Source organism: Gymnoscopelus microlampas (genome assembly GCF_963454915.1).
Source record: "Gymnoscopelus microlampas genome assembly, chromosome: 2".
NCBI classification, from domain to species: Eukaryota; Metazoa; Chordata; class Actinopteri; order Myctophiformes; family Myctophidae; genus Gymnoscopelus; species Gymnoscopelus microlampas.
The window spans coordinates 41266469-41291950 of record NC_139939.1 but is presented as its reverse complement, the minus strand read 5'-3'; the positions used below and the strand labels follow the sequence as shown (position 1 = coordinate 41291950).

General features: G+C 42.1%; 3 protein-coding genes across 6 annotated transcripts in view; 2 read left to right on the top strand and 1 right to left on the bottom strand.

The window, feature by feature from the left end:
* Positions 1-1996: 1996 nt before the first annotated feature.
* Positions 1997-8158, bottom strand: LOC311062519 (uncharacterized protein). Its single transcript, XM_084081617.1, has 5 exons — positions 8043-8158; positions 6559-7227; positions 5880-5966; positions 4852-5043; positions 1997-3911 (listed from the first exon to the last, which is right to left on the bottom strand). Exons 1-5 carry the CDS (start codon positions 8113-8115, stop codon positions 3724-3726), a joined length of 1209 nt encoding a protein of 402 aa, XP_083937743.1. The 5' UTR covers positions 8116-8158; the 3' UTR covers positions 1997-3723.
* Positions 8159-10660: 2502 nt separating this feature from the next.
* On the top strand, positions 10661-20164 carry LOC311057503 (importin subunit alpha-1-like). The gene is made up of 11 exons (XM_084074464.1): positions 10661-10688; positions 11054-11181; positions 11280-11417; positions 12937-13016; positions 14920-15188; positions 15746-15840; positions 16092-16355; positions 16762-16995; positions 18126-18308; positions 19620-19769; positions 19947-20164. Exons 2-11 carry the CDS (start codon positions 11113-11115, stop codon positions 20031-20033), a joined length of 1569 nt encoding a protein of 522 aa, XP_083930590.1. The 5' UTR covers positions 10661-10688; positions 11054-11112; the 3' UTR covers positions 20034-20164.
* Positions 20165-21301: 1137 nt separating this feature from the next.
* Positions 21302-25482, top strand: part of LOC311061738 (E3 ubiquitin-protein ligase SMURF2-like) — a 94769-nt gene continuing 90588 nt past the window's right edge. For 2 of the 4 annotated variants that reach the window (XM_084080430.1, XM_084080427.1), the window contains exon 1: positions 21303-21874. In XM_084080430.1, coding sequence (XP_083936556.1) covers positions 21823-21874 — 52 coding nt within the window. In that variant the 5' untranslated portion in view covers positions 21303-21822. Of the gene's footprint in view, positions 21875-25482 lie in introns of all 4 variants that reach the window. The other 2 variants (XM_084080428.1, XM_084080429.1) reach the window with 2 other exon arrangements.

The window sequence follows — 25482 nt, the reverse complement described above, 5'->3', positions numbered from 1 at the left end:
CATCTATCTCTCTCTCTCTCCCTCTCGCTCAGTGGTGGAAAAAGTACTCAAATGTTTTACTTAAGTAAAAGTATCAATACTGCAATGTAGAAGTACTCTGTTACAAGTAAAAGTCCGGAATAAAAAAAAAATTGGTATAAAAATGTACTTAAAGTACCAAAAGTAAAAGTACAAAAATGTTTGAAAATAGCCTAGGTATAAAATAGGGCTGAAGTGGTAAATGTATGTTTTAGAATGTAATCATTTATATCTGCAAAGTAACTAATAACTAAAGTTTTCAAATAACTGTAGTGGAGTAAAAGTACAATATTTGCCTCTGAGATGTAGTGGAGCAGAAGTAAAAGTACTGATAATTGGAAATACTCCAGTTAAGTAAAAGTACCTCAAAATTGTACTTAAGTACAGTACTTGAGTAAATGTACTTAGTTACTTTACACCACTGCTCTCGCTCTACAAGTTGGAATGTCCTCCTGCTGTGATGGTAGCTGAGATGGGAGCGGGCTCCTGTTTCCTGCCCGCCCGCATCTGTTCCCTCCAGCGCTGATCCCAGATAGAAGCTTCCTCCAGCCTGGGAACGGACAGAGGCTCGGCCCTGCTGTGTGCCTCAGTATTCAAGTTCCCAAATCACCCCAACAACCCCCCCCCCCCCACACACACACCCACCCACCTCCTTCCCTCCATCCCATGGGCAGATGGAGCCTATGGTCATTAAAGCTTAATTAGGGACCCTTCTCATGCTATCACTGGCATTGATATTGTGACTCAATGGTTCAGCAAGGCTCCCATGACCAGTCAAGGTCAGATGGTTGTGATATGCAGCCCATCAATGGGATAACATTTAGTGGTATGCTCGTGTGTGTGTGTGTGTGTGTGTGTGCGTGTGTGTGTGTGTGTGTGTGTGTGTGTGTGTGTGTGTGTGTGTGTGTGTGTGTGTGTGTGTGTGTGTGTGTGTGTGTGTGTGTGTGTGTGTGTGTGTGTGTGTGTGTGTGCGCGCGCGTATGTGCGTGTGTGTTATTTTAAAAACTATATGCTGCAGGCATGGGCCTGCAATGGTTGGCTGTCCAACATATGCACAAGTGCACACAAAGTCCACATCACACTACTGGGTACAAAACAAGTACAAATCTTTATTGGGTTCATGTATAATAATAAAGCAACGTGTAAGCTCTCAGTGCAAACATTTCATTCTATCCCTTTGGTAAAATAACAGACTAATGGTGAATTCATACTGCGCCGAATGACAAAAAAATGTTTTCAACTTTTTTCGAAAGTTTTTGAAAATGTAAACCTGTCATACGACACAGCCATTCAATGAAGCATAAACTGGCCTTTAAAATGTCAGCTTGTGGCCAGGCTAAAGCCATGCCTGGGTCTATAAAAGAAGAGAGAAGAGAATAGAAGAAAGACAGATTGAATCCACTATTCTCTTCTCTATCATGACACAGGGAGGGAACAGAGGGAGGAGTGAGGATGATCCTCTGTTCCCTCCCTGTGTCATTTTATATATCGTCGCTGTCAACATGTCCAAAGCTGTTACTTTTCAGGATTCAAGTTCAAAGATAGCAAAAGTAGCAGATATACAAGTTCAAAACGTGGCGCGTCGTGGATCTGCTACTTTTGATGCTTTTATGTGACGCTGTAGTATGATCAAGTAGGGCATTAATTTATGAAAGAATAACACAAAAAGTAAAATGATGAAGATAAGAGGTTTCTGCCTGACAGCAACGATATGTATGTAACCCTTCACCTGGCCCACACCTCCCTCCTCTCTCAATCAGCCTTGCTTAAATGCTTAAATGCCTAAATGCCTCCTTTGAGCCTCGGCCTCCCCAGAGAGGTATGTGGTTTGTGTGTGTGTGTGTGTGTGTGTGTGTGTGTGTGTGTGTGTGTGTGTGTGTGTGTGTGTGTGTGTGTGTGTGTGTGTGTGTGTGTGTGTGTGTGTGTGTGTGTGTGTGTGTGTGTGTGTGTGTGTGTGTGTGTGTGTGTGTGTTGTTTTGTGCAAGCGACCAAACAAGGGCCAAAGGTGGCATTACCGTTCTACACAAGCCGAGCTACAGCGAGCGGAGGCGCTTTCCCCGAGTCGTGCGTCCAGGTGCAGAGAGGATCAGATCCCTTTGATTAGATTTATGGCATGCCTCCTACCAAAACACACAACCTAGGCCCCTTTTTGATGTCCTGGTCTCCTCAGGCAGACATTTCATCGTGCGCACATAATTAAAGTTAGAAAAATAAGCCTCTCTCGTGACAAGCAAAGGTCCTGTCTCCTGCTGCTCTGCTGGGGTCTTGTTGCTACTTTTCCAGCCCCCACCCCCATCCTCAAAACAATAATAGTTAGTGCATTTCCTGTTTCCCAATGACAGGGGCACTGTGACAGTATAATATGTAAATGTTGTTTTCATCCTATTGGACGGGCTATTGAAAGAGAACATTGATGGGTGGGGGTACATTATTTTTCAAAGCATTACAGGGTACTGAAAGGTGTAAAAAAAAAAAAAAAGATAAAGATTTTGGATTTGTACAATGACATCTCAAACGTTTCCCCTATGAGCATATGCAGGGAGAACAATGAAGCATGATTTGCAAATTGAATGAACAAATTTGTGAATAAATTACTCTACATCATAATTAAATATACATTGCTTTAACACAGATTTGCATTAAAAACTATTTGGGTTTGATATTGAAAAAAAATAAAATAAAAAAAAAGGATTTAATCTTTGCCAGCAATACCCAGACCTAGAGTGGAATGCAATGGATGCTGTTCCAAAGAGGGGAAACTTCCTCTTGTGTGCCAGCTTAGAGCAGAACATTAAACAGATAGTCTTTCCTGTGTGTGTGTGTGTGTGTGTGTGTGTGTGTGTGTGTGTGTGTGTGTGTGTGTGTGTGTGTGTGTGTGTGTGTGTGTGTGTGTGTGTGTGTGTGTGTGTGTGTGTGTGTGTGTGTGTGTGTGTGTGTGTGTGTGTGTGTGTGTGTGTGTGTGTGTGCGTGCGCGCGCGTGCGTGCGTGTGTGTGTGTGTGTTTCATAGTGTGACTAAACAGGCTGGAGCTGGCAGAATGTCATGCACAGGACAAATATGGACTTGATTCACACACTTGAAAAAAAAAGATCTCTGAAACATGGCTCCCTGCTAAATTCAACAGCGTCAAAGGCCAAATAAATTTCCCCCATTTGAGTTATTCTATTGAACTGCTGAACTCAGGTCATGCTAAATATCAGAAGGGGGTTTACTTCACCTTCGTGCCAAATATTTCCCTTTGAGAAAAGCCAATCAGCGAACTGCACTAAATTGAACTGAGTGACTTCATGTGCCAGACATGAACGTAACGCCCATAATGATGGTGACACACGGTTTACTAAAAGAGCTGAAGCTTGAGTTATGAGTTCAACTGTTTAAGGAATAAAAATGCGGTTCCGGCCTTGATAGACGCCGCAAATTTAGTGTGGCACAAGAAAACAATTGAACTCGTCACGCTTGTGTCTTCTGTCAAAGAGAACACAAAATTATGCTTTGGGATCTGTACAATAAAAAACAACGTAAAAATCAACCTGGCATATGATTCATCACCTTTACACAAGGAACACAAGTTCTTGCCTTCTTCAGATGCTCTTCTTTCCCCTGCACTGATGGCGGTCTGCTTAAAGGTCAGTTCATATAAGCAGCTACAATGTCTCTTCCCCTGCAGCAGGGCCCAGAGGGCGGGTACAGTAGGCTTGTCTTTGGTTCACCTACACCTGGAGCGGGTGGCCTCCAGGGCTTTCTGATGCCTCCGTTTGTTAAACCTCTTGACGTAGTTGTTGCTTCGCAGGAGGCCGTCCCCCGGCTTCAGTTTACCCCCCAGCAGGGTCAGGAGGTCATTGGGAAGGTGGCGCCTCCTATGATAGATCTGACCCATGACAATGTATCTGCTCCCTAAAGAGGAAACATTGAGAAGATCTTCTTGAGAAGTGGATACAAGCCAATAATGTCCAATATATAAAATACAATTGTATGATAAATATACAAAATATATAAATCCTCAAATGTTAGCAATGTTTTTCAGCTTTGGATTTGTGGCTTGATTTAACAGATTACAAATTTATGATATCACCCAAAGCATACCAAACAACCAAATATTTTTTGACACGATTCAAATGGGCTGAAACCCCATATCCTTCAACAACCTGGTAGATGCAAGATGCAAGGGATATTAACATCTGGGAACAGCATCTGTTCCCCATCAACAACTAGGCAACTAGCCTACTCAGTGAAATCCGAAGTATTAATTTAAATTAACACTGGATTTTGCTGTGTAAGCAGATTGCCTCCCTGACACCCATGTGTGAGCAGCTCCACTGGGGGGTTCTGTACATTTCATATCATTAAATGAAAGGAAAGCATTTGTTAATTTACTTCCCGCATCCAGAATTTCTCTGCTTGTCCTAGGAGCTAAACCTTGTGGTCACAAGCTTCTCTAACCCAGTAGTTCTCAACATGTGGGTCGGGACCCCCCAGATGACAGTGAAGTGGGAAAAGACCATTACTGCATTAAAAGTAATCAACAAACTATACTATAAAAACTGGTCAAACATTTGCCAAATTGTCAAATAATATAAGAAAGAGGCAAACTGTTTTTAAATAGCTGATCTACAAGCTCACAACCCCTCACAAAGCGAGCATTGTGAGCATGTGGAACCGAATCAAACTAAATGTAATGCCGCAACTCCTACAATTCCAAGTGCTTATCAGGGTGGGAGGTCCCCAGTTCAAAATATGATTATTTTGGGGGGTCATGGCCTGAAAAGGTTGAGAACCGCTGCTCTAACCCTATTGGCAGTTTATACTATCTCAGAGATGTTGCACTCGCACATACCAAGTTTGAGGTCCGGGCAGGGCTTGCTGCACTTGTAGGTGTCGAGAACCAGAAGACGGACTTTGAAGAAGAAGCTGTCTGGGGTCATGTATAGACGACTCATCTTGTAGAAGCCATCGCTGCTCACCATCAACGTTATCAGGCGTATTCCTCGGCGCACCACGTCAATGTCATGAACAATCCCATTGACAGCTGTCTCGAGACAAGAGACACATGAAAACATATCATGTGTTTGTTATGCAATTCGCCCCATTGTGTTCATAATGTTTGAACATAAAGTGTAGACTTTATGGAACCCCCGAATTGTTGGTATGTCTTCTTATGTTCTTTAACAGTAGGACTCAGGGATGGAAAATGTCCCATTACAGATCGAAATACCACTCTGTATTTTCCCATTTTTTCCAGAGCATTGCCAATCATCCTTTACAACCTCAAAACTAGTTTAGCTTTCATGTACTGTCAATCCTGGGATCAAAATTAGTATGACAATATCTTTTTGTCTTCAATGCAATAAATCACTATGAAATGAAAAAAAGTCAGAGGACAGTGTTGCAACATGTACGTATGTATCTGTGTATATACTCTTATACTGTATCTGTGTATAACACAAGAATCAAAATAATTGGATAGGACAATTCACTTAATATAGTAATATAGCTACGAAGTAGCCCATTTAATCACATCTTCAGAGGCTTTGTCCATTGTTGTGAATGAATACACTGGAAAAAAAAGAAAGAAGCCAGCACTCAGTAATGTCCTTTTGCAATTTTATTTGCCTCACCGGAACCAACAACGGACGTGTTTCAGCTCGAACATCCTTCATCAGTGTTGAACGCTGATGAAGGCTGTTTGAGCTGAAACGTCCCAGTGAGGCAAATAAAATTGTGAAAGGGCATTACTCAGTGCTGGCTTCGTCCTCTTTTCACTGTATTTTTTGGCCGTGCACCTAAAAGCCTCTTCATTTTGGGAGTGTTGCGGGCACTGTGGTTTCTCTACTGTACCTGTGAGGGAATACATTGCCTACGTACCGAATTCACTGTAGCAGTAATACTCTCTCTCTTCCTTCTCCTTCCTGCACTCACTCATACAGAAGGCATCATGAGTGAAATCAGACTCTGTGAAGAAGACAAAGAGAGAGGAGCGAGGGATGAGAAGAAGAGAGGGAAAGAGGATAAGAGCGAGTGAGCGTCTACTACTGTGCCAGCATGGAGACAGCAGACTCTCATTCCAGTGTCATTAGAAAGGACAGGGTTGTCATTACAAAACCCAGGCATCACATTCCAAGGACTGGGTGTGGTTATGCACGGGTGGGGGGGGGATATTTTTGCGCCCCCGCCATAATTACAGTATCATAGCTGATCTCACTTGTTTTGCATTTTCGTCATCATAACCTCTCACGTCCCTGAGACTCACCACAAAGTGACACAGTGACAGCTAGATTTGAGGGATGAGTGAGCAATTAGTGGCAGCAGATGCAGTCTTAACGATGCAGACTGACTGTCAAAATGACTCCTGTGAGCTGGGCGAACTCTTTGTGTGATTGTATTGTTTGTAGAAAGACAAATAGGACACTGACTATAACAACGAACAACGTCTTTAGCTTATGTAAATGTCTTTCAGTTGTGAGTATTGTCCATGTCCTGTGTTGTGTGTGTGTGAGCAGTGAGCACTGTCTGTGATTGCATGTGACCAGGCCATCTCGCGTACCTCGTTTCAGGATATCAAATTGGAAGAGCAGGCTGGAGGAACGTCGGTTGTAGAGGACAGACGGGCGGCTGTTATTTCGACCGGCTCCGCCCAAACCTGACTGATAGAGGCTAGATTTCCCCGGACGGTTCTCCTCCGGATCCAGCCGTCTGTTTGCTGGCTCCCTGCGCGGGGAGGGGGCTGGGGGCTGGTGTGGCGGGGAAGGCAGCAGGGGTTGGTGGGGTTGAACTCTGGGCCTGGCGTTGGGGTGGCCCTCTGCCTCACTCTGCTGTGGGGGATTGATGTTGGCGTGGGGATCTGTGTTGGGTCTCTGCTGAGTGCGGTTTGCGAAGGCCACGGTGCTTCCTGTCAGCGGCGTCTTCGGATGCAGGCCGGCCGCCTCTGCCCTTGCTTTGTCACTGTTGTGCTCGACTAGACGGTCGCTCTTGGGGCCTTTCTTGCTCTTGTTGTGAGGACTGTGGTGGCGAGGGATGGGCACCAGGTCACTATGCTTGGGCCAGACGCCCGAGGGTAGTGGATGGACTGAGTATTTGCTCTCCCCCGTTCTGCTGCTCTTTTCCAGAAGCTCGTTGATGGGCAGGGAGGGCTCTTTAATCCCCAGCCTGCTCTGGTTGCTGTGGACAGGATCCACCAAGCCACCCTGGCCTTTCTCGATGAGGGTGTACAGTTCTGATTGAGACAGAATAATGTACACAGATCAGTTAGAGTCTAGACATATCATGTAATGCAATGAAATAAGTCAAATTACTGAGATAATAAATGTTCTATCACTCCCCAAAAAGGTTATAAGTTTGCCAACCATTTTAAGACTAGAATTCCTTGAGACAGACAGTTCTTAGTAGTTCTTAACTCAGGACATAGCAAGTTAGCAACCACCATGAGTGTGTTTTTCTCTGTGCCAATTATTTATTATCTGTGGTTCTGCTGTGTTCCACCACTTAACAGGAACTTGATACTTTATTACAGAATAATAAGCTTTGACTTTGATATCTCTGAGTTGAAAAAGTTAAACCCGATTAGGATCTTTAGGCAAACTAAAGATTGTCCTGAGTAGGCTACTCCCGATCAACCATGAGAAACAATCTCATACATCTGATCAGATTGTTCTCATAAACTCTTTACGCAAATCACCACAAATTTGTACTCCTAATAGGCTAATAATATAACCAAACAAAAACATATCATCTTGACTTGAGTAGCCTAGGTATAAATGTTGCAGGGTTATTGGAGATGTTTTGAACAGATCTGGCATTAGTTGCCGGGGCACAACATTTGATATTCTGAAATTTTAAAGCTACAAAGTAATTCATCAAATACTAAAACTATGTAAGACATTCTGTATGAGGAATGATGGTAACTGGGCTGGCAAAAAAAAACAAAAAGTGTTTTTAACTAGGTTATTTATCCCATAAGGTGTTAAATCCTACCTTTTCCCATTATAAACAGGAACAAATATAAAGAAAAGAAAGACAAGTTCCACTCACCATTAACAACATGCTCCTCCGCATTAAGGAACGGAACTGCAAGAAACAAGAGCAGTGAAATAATCCCTGTCATCCTGAATGGTTCTGTCTGAACAATGTTTGAAGTGTTGGGATGCCTGTGACTTTTATATTGACTGCTTGGCAATGAGATGGGAACTGGTCTGGATGGGACGTCCCACCACAGAGCTGTGACCAGGGTTGCCATGTCCGCTTATTATAAGTGACTTTGGGCTTCTCTTTCTGTAGAGTTGCTTGTAAATATTGTTTTTTTTTTGGCTTGTTTTTAAAGTGTAGTTGCTTATTTAGGCTTTTTTCTAAAGCGTAGTTGCTTTTTTAGTCTTGTTTCCACATTTTTTAATTATTTTTTTAAACCAGTGGTTCTCAAATATTTTCATGAAAATATTTAGTGCTCATGTTTTCGGGCTTGATTTCCTAGACCTGGTTGCTTATTTCTTTCGCAGAATCTGGCAACACTAGCTGTGACATGACATCAGATCAGAGTCAGACACTCTTTTCATTCATGAATGAGTTCCAGAGAAGCTCCTAGTGTAAGTAAGGGGAAAAATATAAGCCTCTGCTGTTTACATAATGGTGATATAATAATGATAATAGGTGGAAAGAAATGATTTTGTTTTGTTTTGTTCGTTTCCCCCTTTTTTCTGCTTGGGCATTTTGTCTGCTAAATCTTCAGTGTCATTTGGCAGATTTCCTGTATGGTTGGTAGTATATGGATCTAAGACTGGTTGAAGAATCCTTCAAATAAATTTAGAAAAAAACAATTAACAGATGTGAACTTTTCTTTCAGAATCACATCGGGAACATAATGGATACAGACTCGTTATGTCAGCCTCGTTGTGTCACCGGTCATATTGAGTCGATGCTACTTTTAATCATGCATCTCCAGCTCAAATAAGGTTTGTAATCACACATTAAAAGCGTGTCTGCTAAACATTTATGATTTATCCACAGTGGTGGCATTCTGTTCCGGCTGCGTTGCATTACTGCCCTCTGGAGGACTAAAATAGTAAATGACAGACAGTACATGTATAATACTTTGCTCGCTATTAAATACGGTTTAAGCCTGATTTATACTTAGCTGCACTCTCGTGTTGGATGTTGTAAATATCAGATCTACAAGCTCACGTGACGCGTTGTGCGCTTGTAGATCTGCTATTTACTGAGCTTAACACCGACACACAGCTAAGTATAACTTTATAAGTATGACTTTATTCTGCAAAGCCACAACTTTGGACAAACACGCGCGCTTTTTAATTGATAAAACTGACGAATGCTGAAATTATTCTATCATTATGCCTATATTATTCAACTGATTCAAGTGTTAAAATTGTTGATAGCATAGTCCTTTACTTTTTGCCGTTTGCAGGCTTCTGAACAGTGACACTGATACATGGTGATATCCCCAACACGTACGTGTTGGTATCTCCGGCATGTAACCTATGTGCTATTCTGGGTAAAACGAGAAACTAAATACGACCCAGATGGGACTCGAACCCACAATCCCCAGCTCCGGAGGCTGATGCCTTATCCATTAGGCCACTGGGTCAGCACGTTTCCACGTATGCTAACCTGGATTTATAAAATGTAACAAGCCGTGCTCCACGGTTCATTAAACCTATTCGCCATCATGTGCATAATCTCGCTTTAAAAGTAAAAGCAATTCAAAACGGCATGACACGTTATTCTGTATGAGCACTCTACCAAGGAACTTGCACTTTTTTTAGCCGCCATACGCTCTCGCGATAACAACCCGTTGCCAATAACAACGACATGGTGTTCGTGTTTACGCTTTTCTTTTAACCACTTGAACCCCGGCATCCATATTCTTCTTGGGGGAAGGGGAACGTTAGCCAAAAATAGCCGATCTCCAAACTCAAACTCTCCAAACTGCGAGTTTGTAGGTCGGCTGTTTTTGGTGAAGAGATTTGGTGAAGAGGGAAAAAAACAGATCCCACTCGGGTCCAGTTTACTACAGTCTACAAAATCCGTCATGGATTAACTTCAACCTGGTGTTGACACTCCATTTATGGCCAGTACATTTACATAAACGTTCAGATTTCATATAAAGAACTTACCCCATGGCCACGCATGTTACAATTCTGTTCGGGCCCACATAAGTACCCCTATCTTCCGTATTGTTCAATAAAAAAAACATTTTAATCCGATCAGTGGCTATTTTCTCATAGAGTTATAATGTATCAGAGTGCAGTACACCTCCCAACCAATAAGGTCGCGTAGTTGAAAGTATATGGAAGAAATACGTAGAAAATGTCCACTAATCAGATTAAAATGCTTTTTATTGAACAACACGGAATATCTGGGTACTTTTGTGGGCCCGAACATAATTTTAATATCTGTGGCCATGGGGTAAGCACTTTGTATTTGAAATGTGAACGTTTATGTAGATAAACGGGCCATAAATAGAGAAAGTGCAAACACCAGGTTGAAGTTCATCCATGACTGTCACGACATGACAGTCATGTTTCAGGGCTACGAAATGGTTAATAAATGGTGGCCAATGGGGTGACGCTACGGCCCCACGCGGCCAATAAGAAACCATTCCATCTTAGGGCGGTTCCTACGTGACGTCACAACAAGTACTGGAAGAACCAAGCAAGCAAAGACTTGGTAAGAAGCGCGTACCGCGTGATTTTATATACAATTTAAATAATGTTAATACGTAATATGAATCGGCGTGTTGGATTTTGATACATTAACTTGTTTGACACGCAGAGCGCCTTTATGGCTAAGTTCTGTTGTGTTTTAGGAGAGAATAGCTAGTAGAAAAGGTTTGGGTTTAGTGGGCCACATGGTGGCCGTGGAATTGAAAGCTACACCCGGCTGCTGTTCGTTCACAGCCTCGCGGCTAGGCTACGGTAGCTACTAGCAAAATGCCCGTTAGTGTGTCAATGTTTTTAACGATCCCATGGCAGAACGTGGATAATAAACAAAGATGCCTTGTTTTGCTCATCATAGGTGTTTTCTTTCCACAGATTGTCTTCGGTAAAAAACAAACAAACATCGTGTTTAATTGTTCAACAGTCAAACGGAGATGTCAGCTGCCAACAACGACAGCGGAGCTCGTCTCACCCAGTTCAAAAACAAAGGAAAAGATGTCAACGTGAGTTCGAGCCCCACCGCGCCGCGCGGCTACTGTAACGTTAAAAGAAGGTCCAAGTAACGATGGACTACTAATTATTGTTTGTTTTATTTGTTTAGGAACTCAGGCGCCGGAGAGTGGAAGTCAACGTGGAGCTCCGCAAAGCTAAGAAGGACGAACAGATCCTGAAGAGAAGGAATTGTGACCTTCTGGATGATCCAACATCTCCTCTCCAGGAGATAGACCCCAATTCACAGGTAACTAGAGTTAAGCATGTGACATTGACTGATCATCCCATTTTATGTGCTCCTAGCCTCAGATTTGTTGAGTGGGAAGAACATCAGGGATGGTATGGTTAGGGTCCTCCTAGGCGAAGTAGAAGCAGTCGGAAGGCCCTGTCCACATGATTTCATAATTGGGTAACACTGGTGATGCTTCAGATTAATTCGAATTATGGTTGACACTTGGCAGTGGTGGTTGGCGGTAGTTATCAAATCAGAGGACTGTAAAATAGAAGTTGCTTGTTTAGGTGTTTTAAGTACTCCATGGCGGACAACCTTTTCCACGTGTGAAAGGAGAATGAGTCCCAAGTAGCCTGGACAAATACAGTTGCATGTTGGAAATGTAATTCCTATGGGCAGTGGCTCAGGTGGTAGAGCGTCTGCTTGAACCGGAAGGTTCCCAGTTAGATCCCGCCCGGGCTCACCCAGAGTTGGTGGTGAAGTGTCCTTGAGCAAGACACTTAACCCCTAATTGCTCCCGATGAGTAGGTTGGTGCCTTGCATGGTTTCCTCCGCCGTCGGTGTATGAATGTGTGGGTGAATGAAATGCACATTGTAAAGCGCCTTGGATAAATGCACTATAAAATGCATCGTTTACCAATTTAATATGCCTTAGATCAATGGGTAGAGCGTCTGCCTGGTAAAAAGAAGGTCCCTGGTCAAAGTGTCCCTGAGCAAATCCTCAAACTGCTCCCAATCCCCGGGCACTGTCTTAAGGCACTTGCCCTATGCAGAAGACTAATTTCACATGTGCAGTTGTTGTACTGTGACAAATACCCTAAAGGAGTGGGGTCCTTAATATTGTTGTTATTATTTATATTAGAAGTGTGTACATAACTTTTCTGTTGACAATTGACACCATTTGAATCATCCTAATTTGGTCAACATCAGCTATCTGGTATTTTGAGCACCTGAAAAGATTGAAGTATACGATTAGTTGGAAAATATAAAGCAGATGTGCCTTTTCATATAACCTTTTGGCAGGGTGCTTTTCCAAGGTCTAATTAAGTTCTGAAATGTCTGCAGTGTTTCATGGATGTATTGAGAGAAACGTAGTGTACACGTTCAAAAAACAACAACTATCCAATCTGTGGTTGTCCCGAAATAAGCAACCTTTTTCTTGAGTCACACAAGATGGGTCACAAATGTCAATGTAACACGCAACCCCACACAGCTTCTGTGTGGGGTTTCTCAGTCACAGGAGGAGAAGCCGGTCCAAACGCACTAGGATGAAACTAAATGGAAACAAATGTGTGTGCTATAAATGCACATTTAGTAGTGTAATAACATAATATGAGATTAGAAATGGTTGGAATCTCATAATCATCGCGTGCTGATTAGATTGTTATATATCGAACAAGCCTAGATATGTGACTGTCTACAATGATAATAAATATGGTATCAATGGGAAAAGTTAGAAATTCTTTGCAGACATGGTTTGTCTTATGTTTGGTAAGCAGCAGACTAATTTCCTCTCTTTGTGTGTCCTTTTCAGCATTGGTCGGTGGATGAGATAGTGGCAGGCGTAAATAGCCAAAGCCTGGATCATCAACTACAGGCAACACAGGCGGCCAGGTAAGGAGCTCTCAGCCTGAAGGGCATTACTGTCAAAAGGGATAATGTCAGACCGTCTACCTGGCGAGTCCAAATAGTCAGGGATTGGGGATACTTAAAAGAGCACTTTCTACTCGCTCTGCGTCTCAGAGGGTGGGCTGGGAACAGTTCAAAAGCCTGCCTACCTATGACTTCACCCCCCCCCCCTTTTCTTAAGCCATGGTTCTGGAGGCTAGCAGTCTATAAAAGGGTAGGTGTGTGCATCTGGAGCTAATCTCGCAATGCGCTGGACCGACTGTCAGTAGGCCACAGAAGTACCTCCACTATTTGTTTTACGTTGTGAAATATTTAACTTTATAATTTTACAGAGGAAGTCAGTGGGCTCAGATTGGACTGAAACCTTGCCCAAATGTGGAGTCATATGTCATAGATATGTCATAGACAACATCATAGATGACTTCTGTCGAAGGCTGGCCACATGAAGTCCGAGATCCACGCTGGAGCCGCACAATTCTTAATTTCGTAGTTACACTAACAGTTTGTGGCGAAAAAAGGAACTAGTGGAAGTGGCTAATTCCGGTTCTATCTCAGTCTGCCATGTTTTAGCACATCTGGCATTGAATTCTACTTTTTATTTGTTTCTTCTTTCGGCTAATTCCCATCAACGGTTGCCACTGCGGATCATCTGTTACCATCTGCTTCTGTTTTCTGCATCTTCCTCAGTCACTCCAGCCACCTGCATGTCCTCTCTCACCGCATCCATAAACCTCCTCTTTTGCCTTCCTCCTCTCCTCTTGCCTGGTAGCTCCATCTTCAGCGTCCTTCTCCCAATGTATCCCTCATCCCTCCTCCACGCAATCTCGCCTCTCTTGATTGATTGATTGAATACTTTATTAGTCAGAAATGTAAACGGCACGAGGTACAGTCAGACATTAAGGCTAAAAGGATGACACAAACAAGTCCTGGGGACTTGTTTCCATTGTGGTCCTATGTATTTAATTAATGAACATAGCATAACAAAATAATACATGTCATCAACTCATCAACAAATACAAAACTATATCTTGCTTTATCCCCAAACCTAACCTTGGCTAACCGTCTAATGTACTCAAGAACGTTTCCACAAACATAATGCCATTCATCACTTATTTTCTCATCTAAATGTTTTAAAAAAAAAATGCATGTGTGTTTGGAAGCGTGGGAAGGTATTACATTGACGTGGCCTCTGCTGTACCTATAATTGTCCTATTCCTTGTGCAAAACCTTAAATGAACAAAATGTTTCAGTACATTTAGACCAGCAGCCTTCTGATTGTAATCGTATTTACAGCGCCATGCGGACACACTCTACCATAGAACGCACGGTGTGCATTGTAGGTGCACAGAAAGGTTGTTGTATGTAGTGCTGCACAATTAATCGAAAAAAGATCGTGATCTCGATTCAGACACCTATGCAATCTCGATTTTAAATTATGGCGATTTTTTTTTTTTTTCAAAAAAAAAAGAAAAAAAAATTTTTTTTTTTATTTTTGGCTTAATATTTTTATATTTACAAGAGAATCGTGTGAGAATCGTGATCTCAATTCTTATGGAGGAAAATCGTGATTCACATTTGAGCAAGAATCGTGCAGCACTAGTACACTGTAAGCGGAAAGCCTCTGTACATTCCTGACTTCTGTACAATCCTGACAAAGTATAAAATGCGGCTACATGACCTGAAATCAATAATCTAAGAAGGTTATCCATAATGCTTTGCGTGTTTTGCACAGACAAAAAGTAATCCGACCCACACAGTCACATTTTGACCATTCTGGCCTGCAACCTAAAATGGGTTTGACAACCCTTGTCTAAATCCTGAGAGGTCCCTTATTTTGTGCACAGCCCCTTAAATTACAATCTGCACCTCTGATTGCTCCCCGCTGCAGAAAGCTCCTATCCAGAGAAAAGCACCCGCCAATCGACGGCATCGTCACGGCCGGCCTCATCCCCAGGTTTGTTAGCTTCCTGGCCATCTCTGAATGCCCCCCCATCCAGTTTGAGGCGGCCTGGGCCCTGACCAACATTGCGTCAGGCAACTCGTTACAGACTACTGCTGTGGTAGAAGGAGGTGCCATTCCAGCCTTCATTCTCCTTGTGACCTCGCCACACCTCCACGTCAGTGAGCAGGCTATCTGGGCACTGGGCAACATCGCAGGTACATGTCCAATATGTGATTTGAGTATGACGCCTCTGGTGTGTGTGTTCTCACTTGTCAGTTTTTTTTGCCTGTGAGTTTGGCAGTTAACTCAGAACTTCAGGGTTGAGAAAAGGCTCTGTTGTGGAATAATTGTTTGTTCAAGCTAAAATGCCTATCGCAATCTCCATAGACTTGAGCAAAGTTTTGTATTTAAAGATTAGTTGAGCTGCGAAGCAATGTGAAACACTTGTAGTGAGGCTGTCTATGTATATCATGCTTTTTACAAATGTGTCCACCAGAGGGTAATGAAAACGGCAAAACAAACATGGGTTCAAACAGTATTAAGATGCCCCAAATGAAAGGCGATGAGCCATGTGGCTCAACTATGCACACCTCTAGGATGTAGCTGTTTTTAATCAGTTTGTTTATTTTAGACCGAACAGTGTAGATGGTCAAGAAGCCATGGACAGAGCTAGGGAAGGAAATGCAATAAGTGTGGCTGACCAGTCAAACAGATTCTGTGATCCTAAGTTGCCACGATCAGTATGTTGACAAAATTGCTTTTTGGTACCCAGGTGACGGTTCCAACTACAGAGACCAAGTAATCAAGGATGGTGTAATCCAGCCGCTACTGTCCGTTGTGGGAGCCCCAGACCTGTCTGTGTTTCCTGTGAGTTCTCATGCACATGACTGCTGGTTTCACTGAAGCGTTGGCTGCATCCATTTTTTCTTTTAATGGATGCAACCCATCCATAAACAACTTTTCCTCTATTCAGCATAGTGTGCTGCTTGTAGACCACATCTATGAATCCACCTGAAGCTCTTGAGTAACCAGTTGGAGGCCTTTAAATAATTCATTACTGTGTTCATTATTATTATTTTCCAATCGTTAATGACACTTGACTCTTTGTGTCCTGCCAGGCTGGCTACCTGCGGAACGCCACCTGGACCTTGTCCAACCTGTGTCGGAACAAGAATCCTGCGCCCCCTCTGGAGGCAGTGGTGCAGCTCCTCCCGGCCCTGATGGGCCTCCTGTACCACAACGACAGAGAGGTGCTGGCCGACACCTGTTGGGCCGTGTCCTACCTGACAGATGGCCCCAATGAGAGGATAGAGGTGGTGGTCATGTCTGGCCTGGTACCACGCATGGTGGAGCTCCTAGGCTGCGGCGATCTCGCCATTTTGGTACGCATCACTCTCTCCATCCATCAGGCTCACGGGTCATTACAGATCATTTTGACCGAAAGATATGGCATCTATAAGTACAACGAGGAACAAAGGCATTTAGAAAATAATAAATATCTTTTCCCACCAAAAATCATCGTTATCAATAATCATGATTAGCAATTGTGATTTCAGTATTAACCCATTAAGACCTGAGGCCAATTCTACAAATGCCTTCTTAATCAGTAGTTCTCACACTTTCTTGCACAAAGTGACGCCGCTGTGAGCTTGTAGATCTGCTGTTTTTTGAATAGCCAACGCAAAAATCTCAAATGACACAGATGCTTTCCCGGTTTTAATGGGTTAAGCAGGTAAGTCATTAGCACCCCTACTGAGAACGTCTCCTCTTCTCTCCATTTCCTCCCAGACCCCTGCCCTGCGGTCGCTGGGTAACATCGTCACAGGGACAGACGAGCAGACGCAGAGTGTACTCAACGCTGCCGCCCTCAATGCCTTCCCGGCCTTGCTGCGCCACGAGAAAAGCAACATCCAGAAGGAGGCGGCCTGGACCGTGTCCAACATCACCGCTGGAAAAGACACTCAGATCCAGGAGGTCGTCAATGCAGGCCTGGTGCCCATCCTGGTAGAAGTGCTTCAGCAGGTCAGAAATTGGGAGGGAAAAAACAGATCTGTCTGTTGGATGTGTACTTGTATATCTTGGTTACATTTTTATACTGTATGTATCTGTCTGAAACGTTATTTGTATGACTTAACACGTTTTCTGTTTAGAGCGTCATACCGTACCTCAATGTATTGAGTCTTAGCTGACCTGAATTCTATGTCAACCCTAGTGCTGACCACCAGAGGTTGTGTTTTAAGCAATGAATATTCCACCTTCGTGCAAGCGCAGGATAACATGACGTGTGCTTAAAGCATAGTAAAGTCATTTGGGATTCATAAAACTGTAGTTACATTTGTAACTTTCGTTTATCTTGCCTTCATTTGCTTAACTTGGATATCCGAGTGGTTTAATAATGGGTCAAAACACATTTTAGAGTGAAATGTACAGTAAGCATGGAATTATAAAACCATGACCAAACCCTCTTCTAACTGCTTCTGCATGCACTCCTCATGTCTACCTTGTAAAGATTCCCCTCATTGTTACTTTTGTCTCTTGAGTTTATAACTAGTCTGCTTGCTGAAACGGTAATTAATTCAGTCTCATTTATCTGTTGCTACCTTGTGTTGCCTTGACCAAGGATGTCAGGACAAATGGCTAAAACGGTGATGTTGGGTATGCATCTGTACATGACATTCTGTACCTAGCTCTGATGTATTAAAATCCAAAAGGATGCAGTATGCTTATAATCTATGTTTCCAGGCAATGCATGCTATTCTATTTTTAACCTGATAATACTACATTTTTTCAAGTTAATACCTTTCAACTCCTCTTTCACTGCACACGCAGGGAACGTGTGTAGTCACCCCCCAACGGCCTATTCTGAATACCTTGTTTATTTTGTTTGAATTACATTTTGTAGACTAATACATGATGGTACATTTGTTTTCTATGGCAAATTAAGTTTTCAGATTGTATATAATTTTCAGATACATTTTCAACATACATTATAGTATATCCATAATTGTAGCCAAATATCGTTATATACTATAATTAGACAAAAAGCACATTGTATTTGCCATGCCATTTCCCTAGGACCCATACCACCTGTAGCTCCCAGTATCCACTACATTGAAAACCTAACATCACTACTGCTAAATGTCTATGTTCAGGGAGATTACAAGACCCAGAAGGAGGCAGTATGGGCCATCACAAACTACACCAGCGGGGGCACCACAGAGCAAGTGGCCTACCTGGTCCAGTGCCACGTCCTGGAGCCCTTGCTGGGCCTGCTCTCGGTCAAAGACGCCAAAGTCATCCGGGTCATCCTAGATGCCATCACTAACATTTTCATGGTAAGTTGCCAAAACTCAACAAAAACTCATTGCATTGGTTGAGAATTGTTAAATCCATTTGATTATTTTTTTTACATTACTCCCACTTGCTTGAGGTGTGTTTTGGTCTTGTCGGTATCGGCCAAGAACGTTTTCAATGCTCTAGACCTCTTGGAGATGGATTGCTGTAGCCTGGAAACGAGACAAATCTGCTAGTGAAAAAAACAAAAAGCCCTCGGCAGATGTGGTCTGGCCTCGCTCGGTTGTGATTGGATTTCCCTGCCTCTGAAGTTGTGTGGCACCAATCAGAGCCCAGTATGCAAATATGGGGCGGGTTTATCACCAGAGGCATTTTCTTTATTCACCCCTTGGAAATGCAGGTCCACTCAGAGATTCCAGACTAAGATCTACGCAGTGATATTAGTCTGGCCATGCCAGGCTAGGATTGCTGAGGTGGAGCACAACATCTACTATCAGCTCCCAGTACTTAACGCACAAGTAGTTACTCAAGCTGTGCTACTCATAGGCTGAGTTGGCAGTGCTCTACCAACTGAGCTACTCGGACTTCTTACAAATAAACGTAAACAAGGCAGTAGGAGAGAAATGCAACTGAAGTCTTTTTTTCCTTTTTTTTATGAACAGTTGCACTGTGAATGTGACCGAATGGTACCGAATATCCATACTGACATAAATTATGAAGTATTGATGAAGTCGATGGACTAAACTAGGGCTGCCGCGCCTGCCAGTATGGTATATCACACCAGGGGCCACGTCCATCCACAAGGCAATTTTAATATAGCATAGGCCCCTCCCACACCTTTTTGCCATTTACATTGTCATATGACTCCTCAGATCATGTGAAACTAATTTGGAGAAGATTTGTCAAAATAGCACCCTCCCACTAACTTTGAAAGAAAATAATATTTTTTTTATCACATGAGTCCAGGGATAATGTGTAGCAATTGTGTGACGTTTGGACAAACTCTGTAGGAGTAGCAGTGGTAAGTATTTTGAAAAAAGTAAAAAATGGTGGAAAATGTAATTACCGTAGATGAAATGATGGGGATTTTCTTTTTTTTTTTTTGAGAGAGAAATGGCAGCAGTGGATGCAAGTTGTGAGTTTGCAGTCATTGGGGAAAAATTGCATTGCAATTAGTTGAGGGAGCAGGGTGGTTTTCTGCATTTTTCCACCAGGTCTTGACAAACTATTGGTCTTTGTGGATATCTTTCAATGACTTTCACATAATTACATTGTGTCAGGCATTCATCATCGTGTGTGTGTGTGTGTGTGTGTTCCCTGTTAGCCTCAAGTGACAGTGTGCTTTTCTCCAGGCAGCGGACAGAATGGATCAGACGGAGAAGCTGTGTCTGATGATCGAGGAATGTGGCGGTCTGGACAAGATCGAAGCACTGCAGTCCCACGAGAACGAGGCCATCTACAAGGCCTCCCACAACATCATAGATAAATACTTCTCAGCAGAGGCAAGTAGTACCTAGTAATTTGCCTCTGTTGCACTATGTTGTTGCGTGCTGATAAGAGCTATTCTTTTCTGCAAGTGACACAATTGTGCAATGCACTATGATTAAGCTTTAAAGCTGATAAAATCCCACGCTTTTAATACGGCACTCCCATTTACATTTAATTTAATTTAATTTCAGGAGGAGGAGGATGAATCTGTGGCTCCAGACTCCACCACAGATGGCTACGCTTTCCAGGTTGCTGACAACCAGCACTTTCACTTTTAACATGTCCACTGTTTGTTTTAAAACATGTCCATAATTTAGTATTTCTTATTTCAGACCTGTACATGACCGTACAAAAAAAGAAACATTTCACATTTTTTAAGAGGTCTGAAAATCTGTAAATAAACTTTATAACAAAAATGTTGGTATCTTAATTATCGGTTGCCTCACACAATGAAGAGTCTAGTATCACGTTTTATGCAGAGAGCTGGAAAGAAAACAAGTGGCTTCTGAGGATTCTTTTCTTGTGCATGGGGAAGGAGGAGGGTGGCAATGTATCATCTCACCACCAGGTGTCACCGTATCATTTAATTTGTTTGCCTGCAAACTAAAATCCATGAGCATTAAAAGATCACCTCCTTGATAATGAAGAACTATATAAAATACTAATGGATGAGCAACTGTTCACTGACATAAAAGGGGATATGGCCAAAATGGCTGAGGCTGAGCTCCAATCCCCCCAGAAGATTGCCTGGTCCAATCCCCACAATATTGTCTAGTCAAGTACTTGTAAGTATTTGTATAGCATGCAAAGTAAACGTGTAGCGTACTGTAACATTACAAAGACAACTTAAATATACAAAGTACACTAAACCCCCATCCTCCCACCCACACATACAAATAATTTATAAATCCTATCCATCCACATTCAGTACAATGTACAGTACTATTAAACAAATTGCTCCTGCCCTCAGCCCTTTATTCAGACAGTTGACAGTTTATGCTACCAATTGGAGTTTTATAGGTGGGCATCATCCAGTGGTGGAAATTAAGTACAATTTTGAGGTACTTTTTACTTTACAATACTTTATACTTCTACATCAGAGACAAATATTGTACTTTTACTCTTCTACAATTATTTGAAAACTTTAGTTACTTTGTAGATTTTGATTATTATTACATAACATGAATTAACCACTTCTACAAGCGCACAACGAGTCATGAGTTTGCTAGATCTGCTATTTCCTAAAGATTTGTATACATATTGAACTTGCGAAATGGGACATTCTGCATAATGAGTACTTTTACTTTGATACCAATACTTTAATACTTTGACTCAAGTCAATTTTGAAATTTCTGACTTTTTACTTGTAAATTGCAGTATTGATACTTTTACTTAAGTAAAACAAATGTGAGTACTCTTTCCACCACTAGTTTTATGGGTGGGCATAATCATCATCACCACCCTGTCTACTGCATTCACACCACATCTCGTGCACGCACGCGCGCGCGCTCGTGTGTCTGGGTGATGTCACCACAGTGAGGAGGTCCACCAGCAGCGTGCAGCAGCAGCATCCTCCTCATCATCATTCTTCTTTCACACGCACACGCCTGTCTGTCCAGATGGAGGAGGGCAAATCCTTCTGTTGACTTTAAGGGCTTTTGAATCCAGAATCCACCCTATTGTTGGGGATCGTCATTCATCACCCTGCGATTGGGATGAGATCGAAAGCGTTTGCATTTTAATTTTTTGGGAAGATAATTTGTGGATGGTAATATTATTATGTCTCTATCGGAGCCACTACCCCGCTGTGACCGGTCCATTCTCCTGCATTTAGAGGCAGTGTGTGATCTCTGATCTCCAATGGTGATAATATCTACGAGCTACAAACCCATAGCAGCAGCCGCAAGCCAGAGAGGATTTTTTGGAGAAGGAGGAGGAGGCGAGGCGAGGCGGGGGAGGGTGTCTGTTTTAGGAGAAAGAAAAGCCCATACTCCTTTATCTTTAACACATGCATTATTACACATCCTTTTTATGAGGTTTTCATCACAAGCTGGAACATAAAGGGGAATGTCTAACCAAGGACTGAGGAGGAACGGCCCAGTAAAGCTGCGGTTGACAGGTAAGGACGATTTAAAGCCCCCGTCCCGTATCGCTTTCTTAGCCTTGCTGCTAGCCCGGCTGGGCTAACTAGCCATCAGTGTTGCCATGTCGGCTTATTGTAAGCAACCTTGGGGCTTCTTTTTTGTAAAGTTGCTTGTAAATATTGGTAGTTGCTGTTTTTTTGGGCTTGTTTCTGAAGAAGTGTACTTGCTTATTTAGGCTTGCTTCCACATTTTGTAATTATTTAAACCAGTGGTTCTCAAATATTTTTTCATCAGAAGTGTTTTGTGCCACAGGAGAGCATTTGTGTTAGAATGTAAAAAAATAAAATAAATCCAAATTCTCCACATTTCATTGCAAGAGTTTTTGAAAATAGCAGATCTACAAGTGTTGTGAGCTTGTAGATTGGCAATTTTTAAATAACTGTTTATGAAAGTGCTCATGTGGCCTATTCTGTTGCTTCTCTTGGGCTTGTTTTCCTAGACCTGGTTGCTTATTTCTCTCACAAAATATGGCAACGCTGCTAGCCATGCTAACGTGTAGCCGTGTTGAACGGCATTTGTCTCAACAAAACAGAATGTGTTGACCGTTGTTATGTTTCAACTGCTGCAAAATAAACACTGTCCATTGTTTTGTCTGCATTCAAACCCTATGATGAGGTTATAATGACGAGACGCACGCACGCGCGCGTGCACACGTATCTCGAAAGTCAGACAGTCAGGGTGTCCCTGCTAACGTTAGCAGTCGTTAGCTCTACTACCAATGTTAGCTAATGTCAATGGTGGAAAAAGTACTACATTTTTTTTTACTTAAGTAAAAGTACTGCAATGTAGCAATACTCTGTTACAAGTAAAAGTCCGGAATTAAAAATGTACTTGAGTAAAAGTACAAAAGTATTGGTATCAAAAATGTACTCAAAGTACCAAAAGTAGAAAGTACTCATCATGCACAATGTCCCATTTCACAAGTTCTCAAATGTATAATGTGTATTAAAATCTTTTGAAAATAGCAGATCTACAAGCTCACGCGATGCATTGTGAGCTCGTAGATCGGATATTTTCAAATGGTTGAAATGTATATGGCTGAATGTGGTTAATGTATGCTTTTTAATAATCATCACAATCTACAAAGTAACTAGTAAACTATAATGTTTTCAAATAATTGTAGTTCAGTTAAAGTATTATATTTGCCTCTGAGATGTAATGGAGTGGAAGTAAAAGTTGGAAATACTCCAGTGAAGTAAGAAATACCTCAGAATTGTGCTTAAGTACAGTAAATGTACCTAGTTACTTTACACCACTGGCTAAATGTTGAATTTAGCTCAGTCACTTCACACTGAGGGAAATACAACTAATTAAGACACGGTTAAATAAAGCCTAAACCCATGAGCCCAATGGTATCATACTTGAGAGACAGACATTGTTTATTAAACCTGAGCCTAACATTATACTACTTAAGACATGATTAAATAAAACCTAAACCCCATGAGCTCAATATAGTGTCATACTTAAGACATGTTTACATAAAACATATGAGCCTATAATACTTAAGACATTATTTAAGAACACCTAAACGTATATGAACCTATAATATTAAAATACTTGAGCATAGCATCATATATAAGACATATTTAAATAAAACCAATGTGCCCCATGTTTAGATAAAAGAGCCTAACATTATCATATTTAAGATATATTTAAATAAAAACTAATGAACCTAATATCATATTTAAGACACATTTAAATAAAACTAATGAGCGCCTGCTGACACACACAGAAGAGAGAAGGGAGAACGATCGAGAGAGAGAGACGGTGTGCATAATCCGACACTACATCTCAGCACTATCGACTGATTCACAATGCCCTTCAGGTCAAGCCTATGTTTTGATTAACACCAACAAACATTCATAAACATCATGACAACATATCCGGGCTCCGGCACACCTATGATGTGTGCGCATGCGTGCACGGTTACATTTGACATGTTGGTCAACTATAACTGACCACAGTATCAAATGTTTGTCTAACACAGGGGTCTTCAACGTTTTCAGGCCAAGGACCCCCTAGCTGAGAGAGAGATGAAGCAGGGATCCCCTCTATATTATATAAAATTGTGTTTTAGATTAAACCTTTTTTGTTTACTTGGTCTGCCCTTTATTCCCTCTACACCTATACCTCTTTGCCAAGAATAGCCGATCAACTTGTAGATCGGCTATTTTCGGCTACTGTTCCCCTCAGAAAAGGAATTCTAGGGTTCAAGTGGTTAATGTAAAAAACGAAATACTATCACACAAAGATTTGGCGGACCCCCTATAGTAGCTCTGAGGACCCCCTAGGGGTCCCGGACCCCCTGTTGAAGACCCCTGGTCTAACAACTTGGAAATAATTCACAACGTCAAAACAGTCAGACTGACTTTATGAATAGCTTCCAAGTCGAGTTGCATCCAGGTTTCCATTTTTACAGACTTCATCCGACATAATTGTGTTCAAGTGGCACTTTCTGGTGGTAAACTTGTGTACGCAATATACAACAGACACCAAAGCACAACACTCGCCAAGCAAAGCCCCAGATTGGAGCCGGATTGGCGTTCGCTCCCCAAGGTTTTGATCACTACCTCTGAAACTGTTCAAAGATGCGACCCGAGCATGATGCAAGCACTCGCCAATGTGTTGCTGAATGCTGATTAATTATGAAAAGATATTTGACATGCAAGATATCTGGACCTGGACCAAATCTTGTAGTATGTAATGTGTCGTGAACAGCAGAGATGAGCTACAGGCTATGAGAGCTCAGGCCAGATGGACATACACTGTAGGTGTTTTTGATTGTTTAAACACAAGTTATGTTGTTTGTAAACAGACTAGACAGACAGACAGATATTATAATATAGACCTTTATTGATCCTCATTGGGAAATTCAGGTGTCGTTAATGTTGGTAAACAACAAAAGCAATGTTGACATTGCCATGTTAAAGGTGCTGCGAGTGATATTTTTGAGTTAAAACAAAAAGGTTTATTTTTTGTTTTGCTAAGTTTTACCGGCACTACAGTATGTAGTGTTGGGTTACAAGCCCCAGGACCGCAGAGATTATTGAAGCCATAGAAGCCTGGTGGCCAAATCTGGTCACCTAATGCATTTAGAACGCTACTGCTTCTATCGTCTGAAATGCTAGTGCGCCTGCTCTATTGGCTCCAACGTTGGAGCCAAACTGGAAGATGAGTGTACTTCCGGGTGCTTCATGCGCTGGGTGAGCAACTTATCGAAATGAATAGTTGGGGGCTGTCCGTTCTCTAGTTCTTGTATAGCTCTATGGTTGGGTATCAGTGGCCACTTTGGAAACAAATAACATGGCAGCCAACGTCTTTGCCTTCATTATAGTGACTGATGGGGGGGAAAAAAATAGGGAATCTTCTCTTACGTGTTTGACGTTCCTACCTGTGCGACACTAGAGCTTGAATGCACGGATGAGACTCATTGTCTCCCCTATACATAGTAATACATTCAAGCCCCTAGCAGGGACCCCCTGAGCCTATAAAGTTGTGGAAGGTTTGTTATTGCTTACAAATTCAATTATAATGTTGTGCGACATAATGCTATAGTTATTTAAAAGTTACATAGTGCCGCTTT

Coding starts and splice junctions, on each gene's coding strand:
- LOC311062519 (XM_084081617.1), bottom strand. CDS start 8,115: ATGACAGGGATTATTTCACTGCTCTTGTTTCTTGCAGTTCCGTTCCTT. Junction 7,228..8,042: donor GGAGGAGCATGTTGTTAATG/GTGAGTGGAACT, acceptor TGTCTCAATCAG/AACTGTACACCCTCATCGAG. Junction 5,967..6,558: donor ATTTGATATCCTGAAACGAG/GTACGCGAGATG, acceptor TCTTCTTCACAG/AGTCTGATTTCACTCATGAT.
- LOC311057503 (XM_084074464.1), top strand. CDS start 11,113: ATGTCAGCTGCCAACAACGACAGCGGAGCTCGTCTCACCCAGTTCAAA. Junction 11,182..11,279: donor ACAAAGGAAAAGATGTCAAC/GTGAGTTCGAGC, acceptor TTATTTGTTTAG/GAACTCAGGCGCCGGAGAGT. Junction 16,996..18,125: donor TGGTAGAAGTGCTTCAGCAG/GTCAGAAATTGG, acceptor GTCTATGTTCAG/GGAGATTACAAGACCCAGAA.